At 54.3% G+C, this 18,283-nt stretch overlaps 1 protein-coding gene across 1 annotated transcript; it reads right to left on the bottom strand.

Annotated features, from left to right (window-relative positions):
- Positions 1-2,408: 2,408 nt before the first annotated feature.
- SSUH2 (ssu-2 homolog) lies at positions 2,409-18,233 on the bottom strand. Its single transcript, XM_086470301.1, has 17 exons — positions 18,094-18,233; positions 16,807-16,966; positions 15,995-16,064; positions 14,577-14,750; positions 12,727-12,739; positions 12,197-12,432; positions 10,906-11,004; positions 10,665-10,725; positions 9,987-10,116; positions 9,370-9,430; positions 8,774-8,898; positions 7,623-7,685; positions 5,505-5,599; positions 4,822-4,914; positions 3,820-3,925; positions 2,983-3,084; positions 2,409-2,549 (listed from the first exon to the last, which is right to left on the bottom strand). The coding sequence occupies exons 1-17, from the start codon at positions 18,231-18,233 to the stop codon at positions 2,409-2,411; spliced, it is 1,869 nt and encodes a 622-aa protein (XP_086326427.1).
- Between the last annotated feature and the right edge of the window lie 50 nt (positions 18,234-18,283).

Here is an 18,283-nt window from a genome sequence, read left to right as displayed (position 1 = left end):
CTTGTTTCATGTTGTGTCAGAGACTCTGAAACGTGTCAGCTGTAGAATTACTCTGCGTGGTTTTTAAAAGAGCTCAAAAACTGTAACTGCTTAGGAGCATTCACCCTGCATGTGTGAATGGCACGATACAAAGGAAAACAAAGCTGTACCAAACGGCCTGTTGGATCATGATAACATTGTTACCGAATTGTCCCTTTTCACTGGAAAAAAACAAGCTACAGAAAAAACAAACCACAGCAAAGGAAAAATCTTGATTCTGTGGAATAGGATAATGGGTTATGCTTAACAGCATTAAACACAGGATTTGGGGATTATCATATGCAATTAGAAATGCGATGTGGCTGTAGCTATCTATGAACAAGCTGTCATCTCTCCCAGCCCTCATAACCGAGGATCAGAGCAGAGGGTATGTGCCAGTGCCATTTCTGAAAGGCAGGCAAGCATCGCTTACAAAAGGTTATAGTAAATTTTAAATGAGTCATTAAAGCTTGAAGGGGGTCAGTGGCCTAGAAAGCAAGCAGCAGCTCCGGCCTAAGGCTGCGAGCAAACCAACAGACACGTGTGTCAGCACTGCTGCCGGCACGCAGGGCTTCAGTCGATAAGAACCAGCAGCAGAAACACCTCGCGTCCTGCCTGGTCCTTCGAAAGGGTATTCCGAGCTGCTTGTGAAAGCTCAAACCTTCCCTGACGAAAAGACTGAAGTTGTGCTTTTGCTGAATGGAAAACGTGAGGGACAGGGGAAGGAAAGGGCTCAGGACAGGGCTGGGTCAGGGATGCTGACACCATCTCCTCCCATTGAGAACGGGGATACGGAGCTGCGGGCGGCTGTTCTGTGCTGACACCAAACGTGCAGCCCCCCAGTGGGAACAAACCCACGGAGCCTCCGCAGCCCCCACGCACCAGAAACCCCTTTTATTCAGTCTCCGAAAGGGCTGGCGTGGACCCGAGCAGCCTGCTGCCTGCCTTCCAGCAGGGACCCCGCTCTCCCCCTCGCCTACGCCGACAAGGGCACAGCGAGCGCCAGCAGCGCCGGCGGCCGCAGCAGAGCCCTCGCCACGCAGCCGGCTTCTTTGGGGTTGGGTCTCTGACGAGAGCAGCAGAGCTGATGCTTCCCGAGCCACAGAGGGAATTAAGCCAGAGCCCTTGCCCGTTTTAAGCCAGCAGGTGACGAAAAGCTGAGGGGTGGGTGGGAAGGTGCCTTCAGCCCCGAGGGCGGCCCAGGGAGGGTCTTCTCAAGGAGCCTCAGCGCCTGGCAGCAGCGGCAGGTCTGTCTGGCAGTTTGCATCCAGCTCCTACAAAGACAAAAAAAACCCACACACTGCTATGGGTTCAGAAATCCTTCTTTTTCACCTGAAAGCAGGAGGAGATTTGGGGGGTTTACTGCATCAGCCCCGAAGGGATGAAGACCCTGCACATCAAAATGCACATCATCGTGTGCTGTCCTCAGGATGCCCAGCTCCCCCAAACCTGCTTCATCCCCCACTTGTTTTTGGGGTGGTTTCTCACAAGATGGAGCAGGCAGGTCCCCAGAAACATCTGCAAGTGAGTGCAGTGTAAATTAGAGGGCACAGTCCTCTGCCCCCTCATATCCCACAAAATTGCAGGATGAAGTCTCCAGTCCCACCAGTTTAGCATATACATCTCTCACTTGAGATTTTCAGAAACATTTAGTGAACTAAATACAATATTCCAATGCAAAACCTTAAGGGAGAAAGAAGGTCTTGCACTTTTATCCATCCTCCAGTGTCAACTCCAAGCCACTTTGCACTAAGCCATTTCTTCTTTCTCCACAGAATTAGCACAAGTAGAGAAGAATGGCCTAAAGAAACACTCCTCAATTTGCTGTTGCACTGATAAAAGCAGAGCCTTTATGCTGTACTGGTAGGTGACAGTTACTGTAGGTACTCCAGGAAAACAGAGAAAAGGATATGTGGTTAATCTAAGGAGAATGAATAGTTATTGGTCTGCTGTGCTGCTCAAAAATAAAGTTGAAGATCTGCATAGAAATTAATTTCCCGTAATTCCTTTGCTGCTTCTATTAAAGAACTAAGAAAAATCAGTTTAAGTTTCACCAAAAGCAAATTTTTCCAACCAAAATCTTGCTCACAGTCACACCCCCCCCCCCCAGTTTTGCTCAGTCTCGAGGCAAACTGCGTTTTCTAAACAGTTTTATCCCTTCATAAAGCACTGCCCTTTCTGTTTTAAATCTAGGTGCTTTCTTAATAGAAATAAATAAGTTTGGGATTGAAAAACTCTGACTCTTGCTCTCATCTTTTAGTTCGAAACTGCTCTTCAGGGGTGACTCAAGCTGCCTTCCTCCAGCCCCTGCCTTCCCCCACCGCTCTGGGAGTTTGTCAGTCAGCAGAAAAGGGTACCTGGCTCCAGCTCTCGGCAGGGCCGGCGCACACTCACAGGATGGCACAGCAGCATTTCCCCGGGTAATCCTCTGCATAGACTCGCTTTTCGTTACCAAAGACGTAGAAGGAGTACACCTTCCCTTTCCATTCATATTCAGCCTTGGTGAGGGGAATTAGCTCAATAGCATGTTTCTGCCAGAAGGAAAAAAAAAAACAACAACAAAAAGGGGTAGTTTTTAACTATCTCTGGTTGTAATCCGAGGCACATTGGTGTGAGATGCATTTTGAGGTCTGTTTTATCTAATGGTGATACTGGGTGGGTTGGGGTCACACGGGTGTCAGGGAAGGATGGGAAGAGCAGCTGCGACAGGGTGAATCAAACCAAACGCCAGCTGGTTTTCCAAGACGAAAGGTTTTGACACAGGCTCACATTTTGAGCTGGAAGAGTTTTAACCCCGAAGCGAAGTCCTCCTGGTTTAGATGGAGCTGACCCATGGCCAATGCTCCTCTGCTGCGTGGTGTGGCCGCTGGACACGTCTGTTTTACACATGGCTTTGGGGAGAAGAGATCCCCACCTGGTATTTGATCCCCCTTGCAGCCCCTCCGCGTGAAGCTCCATCCCTACCTGCCTCAGTATCCGCGTCTCTTCCGACACCAGCATTCGGTGCAGCGCAAGGCAGGACTGGGCACCCCGTGTGATGGGCTGGGGAAAGTTCAGAGGAGTCACCTGGCAGTGAGAGGCAGAGGATGGACTTCAGCACCCAAGAGACACTTTCTAAACAAATGAAGGGGAAATCCTCACGAAGATGCAATACACATGCCTTAATTCCTGTTCATCACAAAAAGACAAGCTTTGACAGTCTGTGTGGTCCTTGGCATAAACTTTGCTCTAGAGTCAATCATTTCACTCACTCAACTTGCGGCGGTTCATCTGCCGGACTTCACACAGCCATAGCTCTGGGCACAGGCACCCCCCGGCCTCAGGAGGCAAAGCAGGAGAGCGGCACCCGAGGAGGGTCCTGGCTGGGGGCTCAACCCTCACCTGCTCCCACCATCACCAATGGCTCATCGACACCCTCTCCTCCAGCCCGAGCTGCAGGGCCACATCTTGCTAAATCCCTGTGTGTGGAGATTAAAAGATCTCGTTCACAGCTCAGGTTTGTCCCTCTTAATGACCCTCCTGTGGACTTGTCAGTGTTTAACATCTAGGCAGGCTCTAAGCACTGGCAAGAATCCGCTCAGACCTATGAACAGCTCCATGTTACACAGCCACGGGAAAAGTGCCATTACATTTTTCCACTAACAGAGAGTGAGACTCTCCTGCATAAATTGTACCATTTATATCTACCCAATTTCTCTGTCTGAAAATCACTTCACGGTTTGATGAAAGTTCATCACTACATCAGTATTTTCTGTAGTTTCCAGACAAGTCCCAGAGCTGCGGTGTTAATATGTGGATTACCGAGTGGTGTTCATCACTGAAGAGCGTCTTCCCTGTGACCTTCTCGAAGAGGGACAGAGGAAACCCCTGGTTCTTGTCCACAACGTATTCAGCCACATTGTTCTTCCTGGGGGAAAGAGCAGGGCGAGCTCTCAGCTGCCCTCGGCTGCTCCGCACGCTCTTGCTTGCAGCAGGACACACCGAGGGCAGCTGCTCTGGGCTCCGCGTGTCTCCCGCCACCCTCCGATATCCAGAGTTCAGCTGCACATTGGAATTTCTCTTTGGTGTTTAACCTCTCCTCCTCCGTGAAGCCTGCTGCCAGGCACAAGGGTGAGGGCGTCTTCCCATGCAGAGGGGAGGTGGGGACCATGGGGGGACAGGGCAGCCCTCCCTCCCTGTGCCCAGGGTGTGCGCAGGGACCTGCGTGACTTGCACCGAGGAAGGAAAAGCCACTGCGAGACCCGCGTGGTGAAGCGCAGCTGAGCAGCACCCGAACGCCCGTCAGGACGTACGGACGTGCTTTCTGAGGACAGCGCTGAAGTGACCTGGTTTAGCGTCCTGGGTTATTTTTATTAAATACAACTGCTCAGGGCCTGAGTATTTTTTTTTCCCCTGTCTAATTCTACCGGCTTTGCACCTTCCGCATCTCTGAAACGTTTCGAAGGCATGTGCTGCAAACACTGTCACTTCACATCGCCCAGCTCAGCGCAGATACCCCCAGCTCCTAGCAGGGCAGCCTGGCTTCCAGCGCCCTTTGTTTTCCTCTCGATTGTAAAAGCGTCACCTTTTCCTCGAACACCAACACCACCAGCAGCACAAGTCGCCTGCCCGGTCCCCAGAGCGTGGCCTCACCTGGTGCAAGGCAGTCCCGCACCCCAGGAGCCAGCCCTGGCTCCCCTGCCTGCTCCAGCTGGAGGAGTGACGCTGTGCCTGTGTCAGTAGTGCCACCACACTGTCAGGCTCCAGCCCCTGCGTGACAGCACGACCGATCGCCCAGCTCGGCTTCCTTTGGCTCCCACTTACCAGGTTATGGTCAGCTCCAAGTGGCAGAGCAAGAGGCCCCTCGTGTTGCACCGGGCACAAGGCACCCGGCCCTCCCCGTGGCAGAAGTAACACCTATGCAAGGAAAAACCCGTGAATTCGGGTGCGAGGGGCCTTACAGCACAGCAGCGGCGCAGGGGAAGCACGCCCGGTCTGCAGCCCTGCATCCCACCGCCACTGCAGCTCACGGGCACCGAGGGGCGACGGGTGGGAGAAGAGGAGAGCTGAGCACACCAGAGCGCTGGCGGCTGTAAGGTGTTAACTCTGAAGGGGCAAAAATTCCCTACATCTTGCCCACTGAATGTCTCTGCAGAGGAAAGAACAGATTTACAGATTTCTTTTGATTGGGGAAACCAGGCATTAGAATGGCACAATTCATTAATAACCACCTGCACGGGGTGGGTGTAAAGCCAGCTCTGACGAAGGACCCTGCGTGTTACCCAGTCACCGCGTCCTGGGGCTCTCTCTGTATTTGTGAGGCACGTTTCGAGCTCAGCCCGTGCGCTATAATTTTCTGGTAGAAACAGGCCTTTTGACCCCACTGCACCCTTCTTCCTTTAGCAGGGTTTGCAGAGAGCGTCTGTTTGTTCACCTCCACTGTCAGAGGAAAAATGAGATCCTAGCAACTGAGCTGCCACTTGGACTGCTATTTGAGTTTTTCTTACCTCATCCATCCTGAACCTCCGCAATGTGAGCAGTTGCTATAAATGTCGTTATCGGCAATGTATGTGCCACTCCCTCCACAGAAAACACAGGTACGCTAGATGCAGAAAGAAAACAACGCATAAAAAGTATTAACAAAAAAATCATTCTCTCCTTTGTAGCTGCCGAAGTCGGCTTCTGGACCCCAGCAGTTTAAGGAGCCCCAGAGGGCGGCAGCTGCCTGCACGGTCACGCACAGACAGGCAGAGCTCCGCCGGGGCTGCTCTTTGCCCGCAGCACACACGTGTCCGTTCCAGGATTTGCATTTCAGGAGCTTCCCCTGCCAGTCCCCTGCCCCCGCACGAATTCTGTGCCTCAGTTTCACCTTCGCAGTAAGCCTCCTGCGCCCAGCCAAGCACCTAACTGCTGGAAGCGGAGGGCTGGGTGCAGCTTGCCCTCGGCAGCACCACTCCAAACGCCCTTGGCATTGCTCTGCAGGACTTTCATCAACCCCCTCAGCAGGAAAAGGCCATCTACAGCCCGGTGCCCTCCGCAGGCGGCTTCCCCGCGCTGGGCGCTCCCTGCCATCCCCCGTTCGCTCCCGCCGCAGCCACCGGCGCAGCGTGGCCCGTCTCTGCCTGCCCGGACGGTGGGGTCCAGGAGCAGGGGCCTGGCAGGGACTGCAAGGTGGGGCTGGAGCTCCTCACGCTCTGCAGCGCTCCTGGGACCCGCTGAGCGCCCTGCTAGCCCTCGTCCCCAGCAAGGGCAACTTCTCGTGTATGGTTTGACCCAGAGAATCAGACCTCGCCTGCACGTGCTGCCCAGAGGCTGTATTTGGGCAAGCTCAGACGGCTCTGCAGGAGGAACAAGACCCAGTCCATCCTGTCGCGAGGGTGACTGGTCACCCGTCACGTCACAGCGCCTGCTCCGTCACCCCCCAACCAGCCCCATGAGCATTTCGTCCCCACTGACCCCACAGACTGATCATTCAGGCAGCTCTCCCAGGAAGACGCCTGGCAGGGAACAGTGCACCCAGCCAGGACGAGGGGCTGTGACCATCTCCCTGGCCCGTTTGCCCCAGAGACAAGTCATTCCTATCACCAGATGCCACCTCCTCGCTTACACTGACACCCACCCCTCCACACAGCTGAAAAACAGCTTCTCATCCAAACCTAGCACTAAAAAAAAACCTGAGGTGACATTTCTGGATGCTTATTTGTGCTAAAAAACTAAAAACTGAGCTGACTACAGATGGGCAGTTAACTAAAACAATATTTACAGATATAAGAGAAGCACTTTCAATGGGAAAAACGTTCCTATTAGTCCTTATCAACACCTCAGCATCAGGCTCACATGATGGACCTTCAGGCACGTCCTGACACTCTCTGCTCCAGCCATCAGCACTAAAACCTCACTATTGACATCGTTGGTTTATCTTTCCATCTCGGTGCAAGCCGTACGAAGGGACACTGGCACGGAGATCAGTCTCTGTCCAAAGCCCCCAGGAAAGCCTAACTGCCTTTCTAACCCGTTGAGGTGCCTTTATGTGACGTTTCCAAATGCTCTGTGTTGCCTTGAACAGCCGTGTGGAATGGTTTTACTCCGTGACTGGGTTTTCAATTTAGGGTGTTGGTAGTTTTGACCCAATTCAGTATAAATCTGGTCTTGTTTTTCCTCAAAGAAGATGGGGTCTGATTTAACTCCAGCTGACAAAATTTTCCAGGGATTAATAGGGTTTGAGTCAGCCCCATAATCTTCAGTTCTTAAACTGTTGTTCAGCGAGTTAGGTCTCTTCCCTCACACTTTCCTCTTCGTTCTGAGAAACCTGTCAGAGATTTACAGTGGCTTTCTCCTCTCATAAAGCAGAGGAAACTTTTTTCATCATCCTATATTAAATTCCCAATTTTGTATATCCCCTCCGCCTGGGAGAACGACTGCAAATCCAATGTCCAATAGACCCAGGGGAGAGATCCTGCCTTGTCGTCGCACAACAAAGTTGTCATCTCACAGCTTGAGCAAAGAAAGGGGACGACAAAGGACCATGCACTTTCTCAAAGCATTTTTACGATACACGTTTTTGTTCTCTCTCACAGTGAAGCCGACACCCAGAGCAATCCCGCAAGGATCCCAGGCCAGCGTACCTTGCCAGGTCCTCCACACACGTTGCATGGGACACGACCAGCTCCGGAGCAGCTGGGACAGCCCTGGAAGCCAAGCAGAGGGAGCAGGGCGGTCACTCACCAAGCGCAGAGCCAGGAGACATGCAGGAGCCCCCTTGCCACCGCTCACTGGCAAACACCTTTCACCCGGCTCATCGTAACCTCGCTCTGCAGATCATCCTGGATCAAGAGGAGCAGGCAGCTCCAACCACCCAGCAGAGAGGGCTAAGGGCTGCCCTGTCACCCACAGACGTCTCAGACCCAGCACCGGTGCTGGAAGGAGCAGGACTGTAGCCGGCTGGAAGAGTCTCTTCCTGCATACAGGCATCTGCTGGAAAACCTGCCCAAGGGTGCTCTGGACCATGGTGAACCAGCCCTGAGTGGGGACAGGAGCGGTTGGCCAGGCATTCTTCTCCAGGCTGTGATCACCTAAACCCCAGCCAGGATAGGTTTTTCTGCCTGATACTCTTTGGTTTATCCCAGGAGTAAAAATAGTTGGGCTTTGCTCTTTTGGATGGGTACAAATAATTTTTAGTGGCAACTCTCCCATAGTCTCTCAGACTATTTCAAGCAGTAAAAGCAGTTCTTTACCAAGACCAAGTGCTAATCCTTTATCTGAAGCTATTAAAGGTCTATCATTAGTTCAAGCAGGAAAAACAGTGCTTCCTGCCAGAACCAAAGTTATCTTTTCTTATCATTAAGTCACGAAGGGAAGAAGCGATAAATACAACGGCACACCAAAAAACGGTCGTTCTAATGAGTAAAAATAACTCTGTCAAAATAGGTACATGTAGCAGATACTTATCCAAAAATACAGAGCTGAATATAATAGTCCAGTGGGTTTAAAATGAACGTGTGTTCTGGCATTTGCAGCTGGAACACTGGGGTGCTGCCAGACTCAGGTCCCACAGCGGGGTCAGCGTGGCCGTGGGCTGCAGCGGGTGCAGGGTCAGCCCCCGAAGGCCTGGAGCTCCTCACTGCCGGACCGAGCGTAGCCCAGACCCCTCGCAGCGTGGTTTCCCAGGCGGATCAGGGAGGCCACACCAGCGTCATGGCCCGCTGCAGCCCCGTGGCACCGCCGGCACGCGTGGCGGAGCACCCTGTGCCGCCACGGGCACTGCAGCAGAGCTCACCTGGACCCTGTAGGTGTGCGGCACTGGCAGACTCATCTCACAGTCAGCAAAGAGAGGAGGGGGGTCCACAGCCATGTCCCAGGGCCCCGGGGGCACCGCAATGTCCGGAGAGTCCACAAACCCGCCTGGGGTGGGGGAAGAAGGCAAGAAGAGTCGCAGGGTGGTGGGGACACGGGGAACCTGCCTGGGTGCCCCTCAGCGCCCAGGACCCCCTCTGCTGGCAGTGGGGACAGTCGCTGCTACCTCGGTCACCCACAGAAGGGGAGCCCAAACCGCGCTGGCTGCCCGGTGCTCCCCTCGCCTGTATTTTGGCTGTAGGTCTCCCCTAAGCAGCCGAGCCTGGTCCCCCAGGTGCCCCCAGCTGCCGTGGCTGGACACCAGCACACGCAGCAGACCCAGCAGGAGGAAGCACCCGCCGCCCCTCGCAGCCCGGGTGCCAGGACAGGAGAGCTCGCCGATGCCCACGCACGGCACCTTGCACCTCTTCCTTGGAGAAGGCCTTGCTGTGTGGCCCAAAGCGGGGCGAGAGGGGCAGCTTCGCCCTGCCCTGCGTGGCTCCAGGGAAGTCAGCCGCCCGAGGACGCCGATCCGCTTACCCTCGTAGGGCTCGCTGGCTGGGAGAGCTGTCCTGCTCTCGGTGAAGGTTTGCAGCCGGTACTGGCAAAACCAAGTGAGAATTAATGGGGACAGACAGCCTGCTGGAAGGGGACGGAGCTGTGGGCTGAGCCCTGCTCCCCACCAATCCCACCATGCGCCGAGCTTTATGGGACTGGAACCAGTTCCCAGGTCACAACCACCAGCCTCCCCCTGCAAGAGCGGCAGCTGGGAAAGAACAGAAGTGAAAACTGGCTCTTGCCTGGCCGAGAGGCTGCCTCTGTGCGGGCCGGCACACGGCCGTCCCTGTCCCACGGAGGGGTGGCAGCAAGTGTCCTGTGTCTGTGGCCCCGTGGGCTCCCGGCGTGTGTTCAGCCCCTGACAAACGCTGGCGTGCAGCGCCACTAACCACAGCCTGTGCTTGGCTGCAGACCCCTGCAGAGCCCCGGCACTTACTGAAGAATTATTTTTACTGTGCAATTACTTTTTTTTTTTTTTTTTTACACTGGGAATATAACACAAGCTGAAAGCTCAAGAATTTCCCATTTCCTATCACACCCTTCAAAAGCATACCCGTCTTAGTGCAGCGGGCTGAGGTGCAAACCTATCCCCTCCTTACCCGATACGTATTCAATGCAGCCAGGCTCTGGACCACCAGCTGTTTTGCTGGGGCAGTCCTATAGCAGCATTTGCTGGTGACAAACTGTACCAAGGCATCTTGGGCTTCATCCTCAGAGATGTATAAGATGCTAGGAAAAAAGAAAAAAGAAGAATAAAAACAGGTAGTTTGAAAATGCACAGTTGATGTGATCTCCCAAAATTTTTTTTAACCACAAGGGGAAAAAAGAAAAAAAAAAAAAGACCAGTCAAGATTCATTAGCAATTTCCATGCTTCATTTAAGGCTGTCCACATGGAGATTTTTTTTTTTTTTTAATGGGCTAAATCGTTATGATTTTGCCTAAGAGCAGAGCCCCCAGTCCCAGCAAAGAGCTGGTTTAAAGGTCTGTCACTAAGCAACCAAAATTCAGCGCGCTTGAGGGCCCATTTGCTTGTCATCACCCATTACAGCCCTTTGCCCAAGCGGGGCTACTCCCACCGCTTGCTCTTAACCAGAAAGCAGGCCACGACGGAGGGAGCCGCTCAGCTCCTCCTGCACAGGGGCACCGCCGCGACGCCCAGTGCCGACATTGGGACCACCACGGCTCCGCGGCCGTGGCCTCGCTTCCCACAGGGGGCAGAAAATGCCTCGTTGCATCTTTGAGCCCATTTCAACAATAGATGAAAAAGACTTTTTACCTCTCTTCTGCTTGAAACACTGCAGGTTTTGGAGGGGACAGAGCGGGGAAGCACTCACACCCTGGAAGGAAACAGGAAGGCAAGACTGCTGTTGACTTGCAACCATGACAGTGAGCCAAGTTCCCTCTTCCAGAGCAGGTGACTTGCTCCTTAACTCTCGCCTCGCCTCCCCGCTTCACCGACGCTCCCCATCGCGCTCGGCTGCGGCAGCCCCGCGTGATGCTGCACCCCTGGCAGGTACCTGCCCCGCTGCCGTCTGCGCCGGACCCTGCGTCCACCAGCTCCTGGGGGGGTGCAGAGGGCTCCATGCTGGGATGGGGACGGGGAGCCACAGCGACACCTGCGTGAAAGAGGGGTTCAACAGAGAGCACACCTAGAACACTCCCAAAGAGCAGTTACAAACTGCCACTGGTTTGCAAGGAAGAGGCGCCCAGGACCACCGCGAGCGGCGGGTGCGGCCTCTGACACGGCAATTAACGCTCTGGATGGCGAGATCTTTTCCAGTGCTTCTGCAGGGACGAGGGAGGCCAGCCAAGGATGCGCCACCCAGCAGGATGCTCTGCACTGATCGTACACAGCAAGATGCACGGCTCAGGGAGCCACCCCGCGCATCCCAGGGGGCAACCTGCACTCACGCTGGCTCAGCCCACCCCCCTGGGGTGCAGAGGCTCAGGAACCACCCATTCGCCCCAAATCCTTAGTCCATGGCTACATCCATTCAGAATCAGCCTCTGGTTTCAGCAGCCCTCAGTGGCGCTGGGGCCACAAGAACAGCTGGAGGAAGAACAGGGACAGAGCAGTGATGATGGGGAATGCGGAGCTGGGGGAGCCGCTGTGCCGAAATCCCTGAACTCTGGGCCAACAGAGCTCAGTGACACTGTGGTAAAACCACAGGAGCCTTTCCCCTTTGGGCCATGCAAGGCTAACCAGGCCGTCCTCGGCTGGCCTGGCCCTGGCAGCAGAGACCGCGGAGGGGCTGCAGCGTGTCAGGCAGGACCAAAGGACGGGGAAGGCAGGCGGCTGGAAAGCAGAGCACAGCCGCCGCAGAGGACAAAGGCAAGTTCCAGGCTGCCTGTCTTCCCAGCTTTTTCACCTCATCCACTGCTTGGAAATATTGGGTAGATGAGAAAAAGAAATGGATCTGAAAATGATCTTCATGGGGAATTTGCTCAGGCAGATTTGACCAGCTCAGTGCTCTTTTATCAAAACCAGGTGCCAAACTAAGTTATTTCAGCGGTGAGCAATCTCCTCGCTGATTTCAAACTCAGGCAGAAAACAGTCTGCTGTGAATCAACCCTCGCCTTCCAGTCATCTGGAATAACATCACTGCTATAACTCGTGTCCTGTTGCACCTCGCGGCTCTCTCCGCGCCGCAGCATCCTTTGCCCAGGGTGACGGGGCAGGAGCAGTGCCAACAGCACGTCCCGGCGCTGGCGGGAAACGCCAGCTCAAAAAGCCCTTGGTTTTACAAGAAACATGTAGTTACACAACGTCTGCACCACCCACCCAGCAAACTCAGTGTTTCGCTCCACTGTGGCTCACGTTGTCGAAGCTTTCCCAGCTCCCACGGTTGCACCCGCTGTCCCCTCCTGGCTGGACACCGGCGCAGCCCTCAGCCTCCCCAGGCCGTGCCGAGCTGCTGCGGTTCTGGCAGCACCGCCAGCCCCGTGCCAGGGTACGGCTGCTGCCGGCACGGCAGGGGCACGGGCAGCTGCCCAGGGTGCCCCCTTCCCGGCAAAACCCCGACCCGCGGCCTTGGGCAATGCAGCTGCGGAAGAGAGGATGCTCTGACATTTACTCCTGTTGCAAAACCAGAACTTCACCATTTCACAATGTCACCTTCCAGTACGCCGCGGCAGGCAGCAGCACCCATAGCCCTCACCGGGCACCCTATGGCCCGTCCATAGCTCCAGCTGACAACAGGCACAGCGGGGCTGACCGGGGCAGCCCCTCCGCAGAACGAGGCACCAGCATCAGTCCCAGCCCCTGGGGAGCTGCCTGCGCTGCCCATACCTGGCTTGGTGGGGGGAGGAGGAGGAGGGGCTGGGCTCCCACGGCTCACCGGATCCTCATCCCTGCTCAGAAAAATGCACACATAAACCCCCAGAAATCAAATCCGTTCTGGAGGCAGGCAGGCTGGGCAGGGAAGCTTTAAATCAGGCTGCTCTCTCCTAGAGCGCGGCAGCACCAGCGAGGGGATAGCAAATCTCAGCAAAGGAAATAAGGAGAAAGCGATTGTTCAGTAACAGAGGGCAAAGGAAGGCAAGCAAGTGCATCTCCATGAGCAGTGGAACTAGTGAGGCTTGGTTCCCTTCAGATTTGTCTCTTGGTGATGAAGCCTTACAAAATCATTCTCGTTTTTTCTGTTCCACCTGCACAACGTGTAATCGCTTCTTTTTCCCCGCTTCCAAGCTCTTACCACAGAGTATTTTGAGGCACCCCATCTGCCAGCTGCCATCCCGAACTGCAGGTGTTGTTAGGAGGGGCAAGAACCAAATTCTCTTCTCCCACACCAAAGTCAGGGCGGCTGCCCAGAAGTCAGCCAGAAGAGATGAACTTCTGTGGCTGAATTAATGGTGGGAATGGTAAAACACTTACTCAGATTGCTAAACATGCCATGGGGGCATTCTCCAGCATTTGGGGTGCTTTCTGCTCCCAGCCGGGCTAACAGCACTGCAGAAGGATTTCCTCAGCTCACCCCTGTCCAAGCAAGGAGCACACAAGGGTGCAAACACCTTGCTAAGTGACTCAAGCACACGACATGGGAAGAAAGCATCTGTACGTGCAACACGATCAATGTTCCCCGTTGCTGCAGCTGCTCCACCCAGCTTTGAAAAAATGAACGGAATGGTATTTTCTCCGTTTTTAACCCCAGCTATGAAATACTAAGCACCATTCCCCAGGTGCTTCGTTGAAATAAACCTCCTGATTGCCCTCCAACGCAGCCGCCCTCCCTGCCTGCGCTCTGGGTTAAAGCCGTGTCATTCTCCCCCCGGCGTGTTCAGCTCCGCACTTTTCTCCAAAGAGAAGCTCTCACATTTTGGAAGTCTCACCTGATCAGCTCTTCTTTCTCTGTCGCCGTTCAAGGAGGCAGCTGTCACTGCCTTGAGAAATGGATGTCTCACGTCGGTGCTTGGGGCTGGAAACACCGCGGCAGGGGAGGAAGTTGCGTTAGCGAGGGCCTCCCCGCTCCTGCCGGCGCTGCCGTGGTTTGGGGTCCCTGGAACATGTTACCCACACCCTGCTCGTGGAGGGCGAGGGAGCAAAAGGCACGTTGGCCAACAGGGAGTCTCAGGATATCGGGGCCTCGAAAAGGACCATCCTCCGCAAAGGCAGCTGCAAACTCTCCTCTGCTTCGACAGAGCAGCTCTAACTCCGGCGCTCGTGCCCACCGCGCCAGCGAGCACAGCGGCAGAAGGTGAAACTCAAAGGCTGAAGTTATCGCGGTCCAGAGAATTGTGGGCTTCCATTTCACTGCCTGCTCACCTGCACGCCCGGCCCTGTTTCTTAGGGGATGAAGACACACGTGGCACCTTCACCCAGTGCCACCAGCAGCCTTTCCCCCTCCCTCCATCCCCTTCCCGGGCGCCCGGAGCATCCCCCAGCCGCTCCCCACCGCCCAAACGCGGACGGGACCCGGGATGCTCCGCTCCTGCTCTCGGGAAAAACCTGTCCGAGGCGTGAGGGAGCCCCGGCGGGGTCTGGCTCTTCCCTTTCGGAGGCCAATCCACCAGCCTCAACCTCGCCCGGTGGCGACCGGCGCAAGGGCCGGGGCTGCCGGGCCGCGCTAGATGGTGCTGTCGGGCCGGGAACGGCGGGATCGCCCCGCTCCGCTCCGCTCCGCCTCCCCTCGGACCCGCTAAACCGGCTCGATGGGGGGGGGGGGCGGGGGGGGCAGACGGGCTGCCGGACCCGGAGCCGCCCCCTGCGGGGTCCGGCGGGGGTCCCGGTGCCGCTCCGGGGTGCGGGGCCGCGGGGGCGCAGCCCCCCCCCCGCTCCGCCCGCCGGGACCCGAGTCCTCGCATCGCTTCGGGCGGGCGGGGTGGGCGATGGGGCGGTGGGGGCTTCTGAACCGAAACGAGCCCTCTGGGTTCCAGAAAAAGCGTCAGTCCAACCTTTGGGCTTCTCACTGTGTGTTATCTGCCAGGTAAAGCACAGATACTGCGCTCTGAAAGTGGAAAATCATTCCCAAGTCAGAATTTTAAATATTTTGGTAGCATCAAAACCCCCCACGTCCAGCTCCTACAGCCTCTCGTACAACATTGATCTGAAGTGAACCTCTAGCTAAATAATTCCAGTTTGAGAAAATATTTAAGGCTGGCATATCTACTAGCAACATCTCTCTTTCCTGCAAAGCTCCTAGGAGCACATCAATTCTTCAAGTCACCTTTATGAATTATTCCTTTCGCCTACTTTAAAGACTCTATACAAAAGCTTTTTAAAAATAAAGACTATTTCATAGTCTTTCTACACAGGAGAAGGTTTAAACTCTCAGTCCTTACTCTGCACACACTCAAAGAAGTATTCTAGAGCTCCTGCACCAAGCACCATTGCATTTAAACCATTAAACACAAAGTCAGGAGTGCTTACATCTGTTTCTCCCTCTCTGTTTTCTAAATCAAGTAGAAAACACCCAATCATTCGTTTTAGGAGGGATAAAATCCTGCAGTCAGCATCAGTCAATTTGTAACATGTCATAGTTCGTTAATGACATTTTAAAGACAGAAGAGCTGTAGCCCTGTCAATGCAACAGTCACAAGGAAGGTGAAACACGCTCCAAACTCTGGGGCTCGATGGCGCAGAGGTTGCCCAAGGTCTTCCCTGGAAGTCAGAGGTGATGAGGCCAGTGCCGAAAGGTGCAAACCGTCGTCACTTCTCCCACCTCTGGTCAGGATTTGACAGCTCAGCAGCTCTGGAAACCACGCTAACGGCACAGATTGACAAAAAAAAAAGGCAGCATTTGGCCCCGAGTCCCTCCAATATTTGTTTTTACTATAAAAGGAGAATCGGGCTGTAGCTGCCACATGGTTTAGCTGATTTAGTTACACAAGTAACTGGGAAAGCAGAGTGTTATGTTTTCAAATGCCCTTTTCTGCTTTTGACAGCTCAAATTCTTTTTAAACTTCACCTCCGGCCACACGAGTTGTTCCGTCTCCAGACCTGTAGCCGTGCTATTTTAAGCACTAAGAAGCACAGCCTCGCTACCGGGCCCTGCTCGTCTCAGAGCATCTCCAGCCAACAACCACCTTGAAGAGCTTGTCAGTAAACCCAGCTCTCGGGTCTCCTGCATCCTCAAAAATACTGTCCTGCCTAGAGGAACAAAGCCATACTTGTGGCCACCTCGGTTTGGAAAGGAAACCCAGTGGGGTCCAGCTGAGGATTTCTGTCGTCATCCTCATGCTGCGAGCACACCGCCGACACCAGTGGCCCAGGCTAGCACCTTTCTCCTCCTCCTCCTCCTCTCCTGGATTTCCCAGGGCAGGCTCTTTGCAATCATGAGTTTCTGCTCCCTAATGACAACCTGGAAGCAGGCAGTGCTGGAGAGTCAACTGGGACCTAGTGCAGCAGATTCCAGCTCTGCTTTCAGCCAGCGTTAGGCTCAAAGCCTCCGAGGGTTTCTGTTATTGCTCTCATTTTATAGCCATTTTACAAAGACTACCGAACGATAAAAACCATACAGCCTCAAAAGCAATAACAGTAACAGAAGGATGGCTGAGAGTTTAATCCAAAGCAGCACAGGGCGGTCTGGGAGCTGTGCCTCAGCTCCAGCTACTTCAGGAACTGGAGACTGAAGCCAAACTGTAAAATGTGTGATGTGGATTCCCAAACCAGAAACCTGCAGGGGTTGTCCGAGACCATCTCTAAGGGCAGGGTAACAGCTGCTCTTGTTATAACAGAAGAAATGGGAGGGTGGGGTGGGAGCACGTGGAGTGAAAAGGGCACGTGGGGAGCAAAGGAGATTCACCCCCAGCAGCCGCCCAGCACGGAGCTCTCCTCGAGCTGCAGCAGCCCTCGGAAATGTGACCTCGCCTTCGCACATCTGCACAGCCCAGCTCCGCTGTGACAGCCCCTTGAAACCTCACCCAGCCCCTCAAGGGACACCATCGTCTCCTGCTCCTCCACTGCTCGCTGGTGCACATACCACGAAAGGGAAGGATTTTCTGCCCGTGTAAGACCCACCTGAGGTGTAACATTTGTTGTCAGCCTTGCCATTGCCTTGCAGGTCGATGCAGCCCAGCAGCCGCCCTCCTCCCTCGCAGGCGGAGCAGGCATTGCTCCCTCGTCCGAAACAGAAGCTGTGCCTGTTGCCAGAGAAAAACAACGTTAGTGTCCAGCAGCCTCAGAAGCGCCGTCTCACCCCCATGCCCGTACCTGCCTTTTACCTCCCTCAGCATCGCGAGGAGGCCCCGATTCGGCTGTACACCTGTCACCTCTCAGCCACACAAGCTAAGCCCATGACGGGGAGGACCGTCACCACCCTCCATCCCCACCGCTGGGCACCTTCTTCCTAACACCCAACTCTTCCCAAGCGCATTTCAGCCCTGCTCGTAACGGACCTGCCAACAGGCAGAGCGATCCCTTTCTCCATGCATCAGTCCTCAAAGCGTTCGCACGGTGTCACTGGGAAAAATCAAGCCGAAGACGTGAAACTGGGATATTTGATTGCTCTGCTTAGGTGGAGGAAGGGCATTTGCAAGCAAGAACATGGTAAAACAGACATGAGCACACAAGATATTCACGTCTGTATTTATATTTGTCTGGGAAAACACTGTTGGAAAATGTTGCCCTTCTGCTTATAACCACTGTGTCCTGAGGATGAATAATTTTGGCTTTTTCCAAGAAAGGGCTCAAATCGCCAGCAGCAGCAGGGCTTCACACTACTTCTTATCACCAAGGGACAGGGTTGGCTGACCTTGCCACTCACTCCTGCTGACAGGAGCAGGGCAGGTCGGCATGGATGTGGCTGTGCACACCCCCAGACTTCTCAGCTCTCCACCTCCACTGCCAAGATGAGCTGTTGGATCCCAATATACCCAGTTGGCCTTTGCCAGAGCAGGGACCCACCTGCCCCTCTCCGCAAGGAGCCATAGCATCATCTCCCTGCAGCACGGGGGAGGCGAGGGGCGGGAGCCCTGGCTCAGAGGTTCCACCGCATCGTGGCACTTCAGAGGCTCTGGCACGCTTCGCTTGTTTTCTTCAGGGATTTGCTACTTTCCCCTTTCCCCGCTCTGTATCTAAGTAGTAGGGCTTAAATAATGGAAGATGTCAGTCTTCAAACTGATAAAGCTTTCTCACCAACTTCTTTTTTCCTGTTACAAAAACAAGGGAAAGAATAACATTTATTCAATCACATGGCTATTAAAGTATCTATTTTTCTGGATTCTGGCACTGCTTTCCCTAAAGACTGAGCATTTTCTTCATGAAATACCAGCGAGTCTTGGGCATGACTTTAGAAAGCACCAGAAATAGTGTGCGGAAGGAGAAGAGCAGTATCGCTTTCTTCCACATATGGATACTAGCTCCAATGAGGGATTTACACGCAAATATAATCCCTTTTGATTCCGACATAGCTGGAATCTTGTTAGACCCTCTTCTACTTTTTCATTCCATTATATCGT

Source organism: Leptosomus discolor, chromosome 9 (assembly GCF_034619465.1).
Source record: "Leptosomus discolor isolate bLepDis1 chromosome 9, bLepDis1.hap2, whole genome shotgun sequence".
Taxonomy (NCBI): Eukaryota; Metazoa; Chordata; class Aves; order Leptosomiformes; family Leptosomidae; genus Leptosomus; species Leptosomus discolor.
Note: the sequence above shows the minus strand (reverse complement) of the source record. Positions and strands in the feature narration are given on the sequence as shown.

Bases quoted from the DNA above. Each gene is read 5' to 3' on its own strand.
- SSUH2 (XM_086470301.1), bottom strand. From the start codon at position 18,233: ATGTCGGAATCAAAAGGGATTATATTTGCGTGTAAATCCCTCATTGGA. The intron at 16,967-18,093 runs GTATTTCATGAA...CTCTGGCAACAG, and splicing joins GTCATGCCCAAGACTCGCTG to GCACAGCTTCTGTTTCGGAC. The intron at 4,915-5,504 runs GTAAGAAAAACT...TTCCTTGCATAG, and splicing joins GGAGGTTCAGGATGGATGAG to GTGTTACTTCTGCCACGGGG.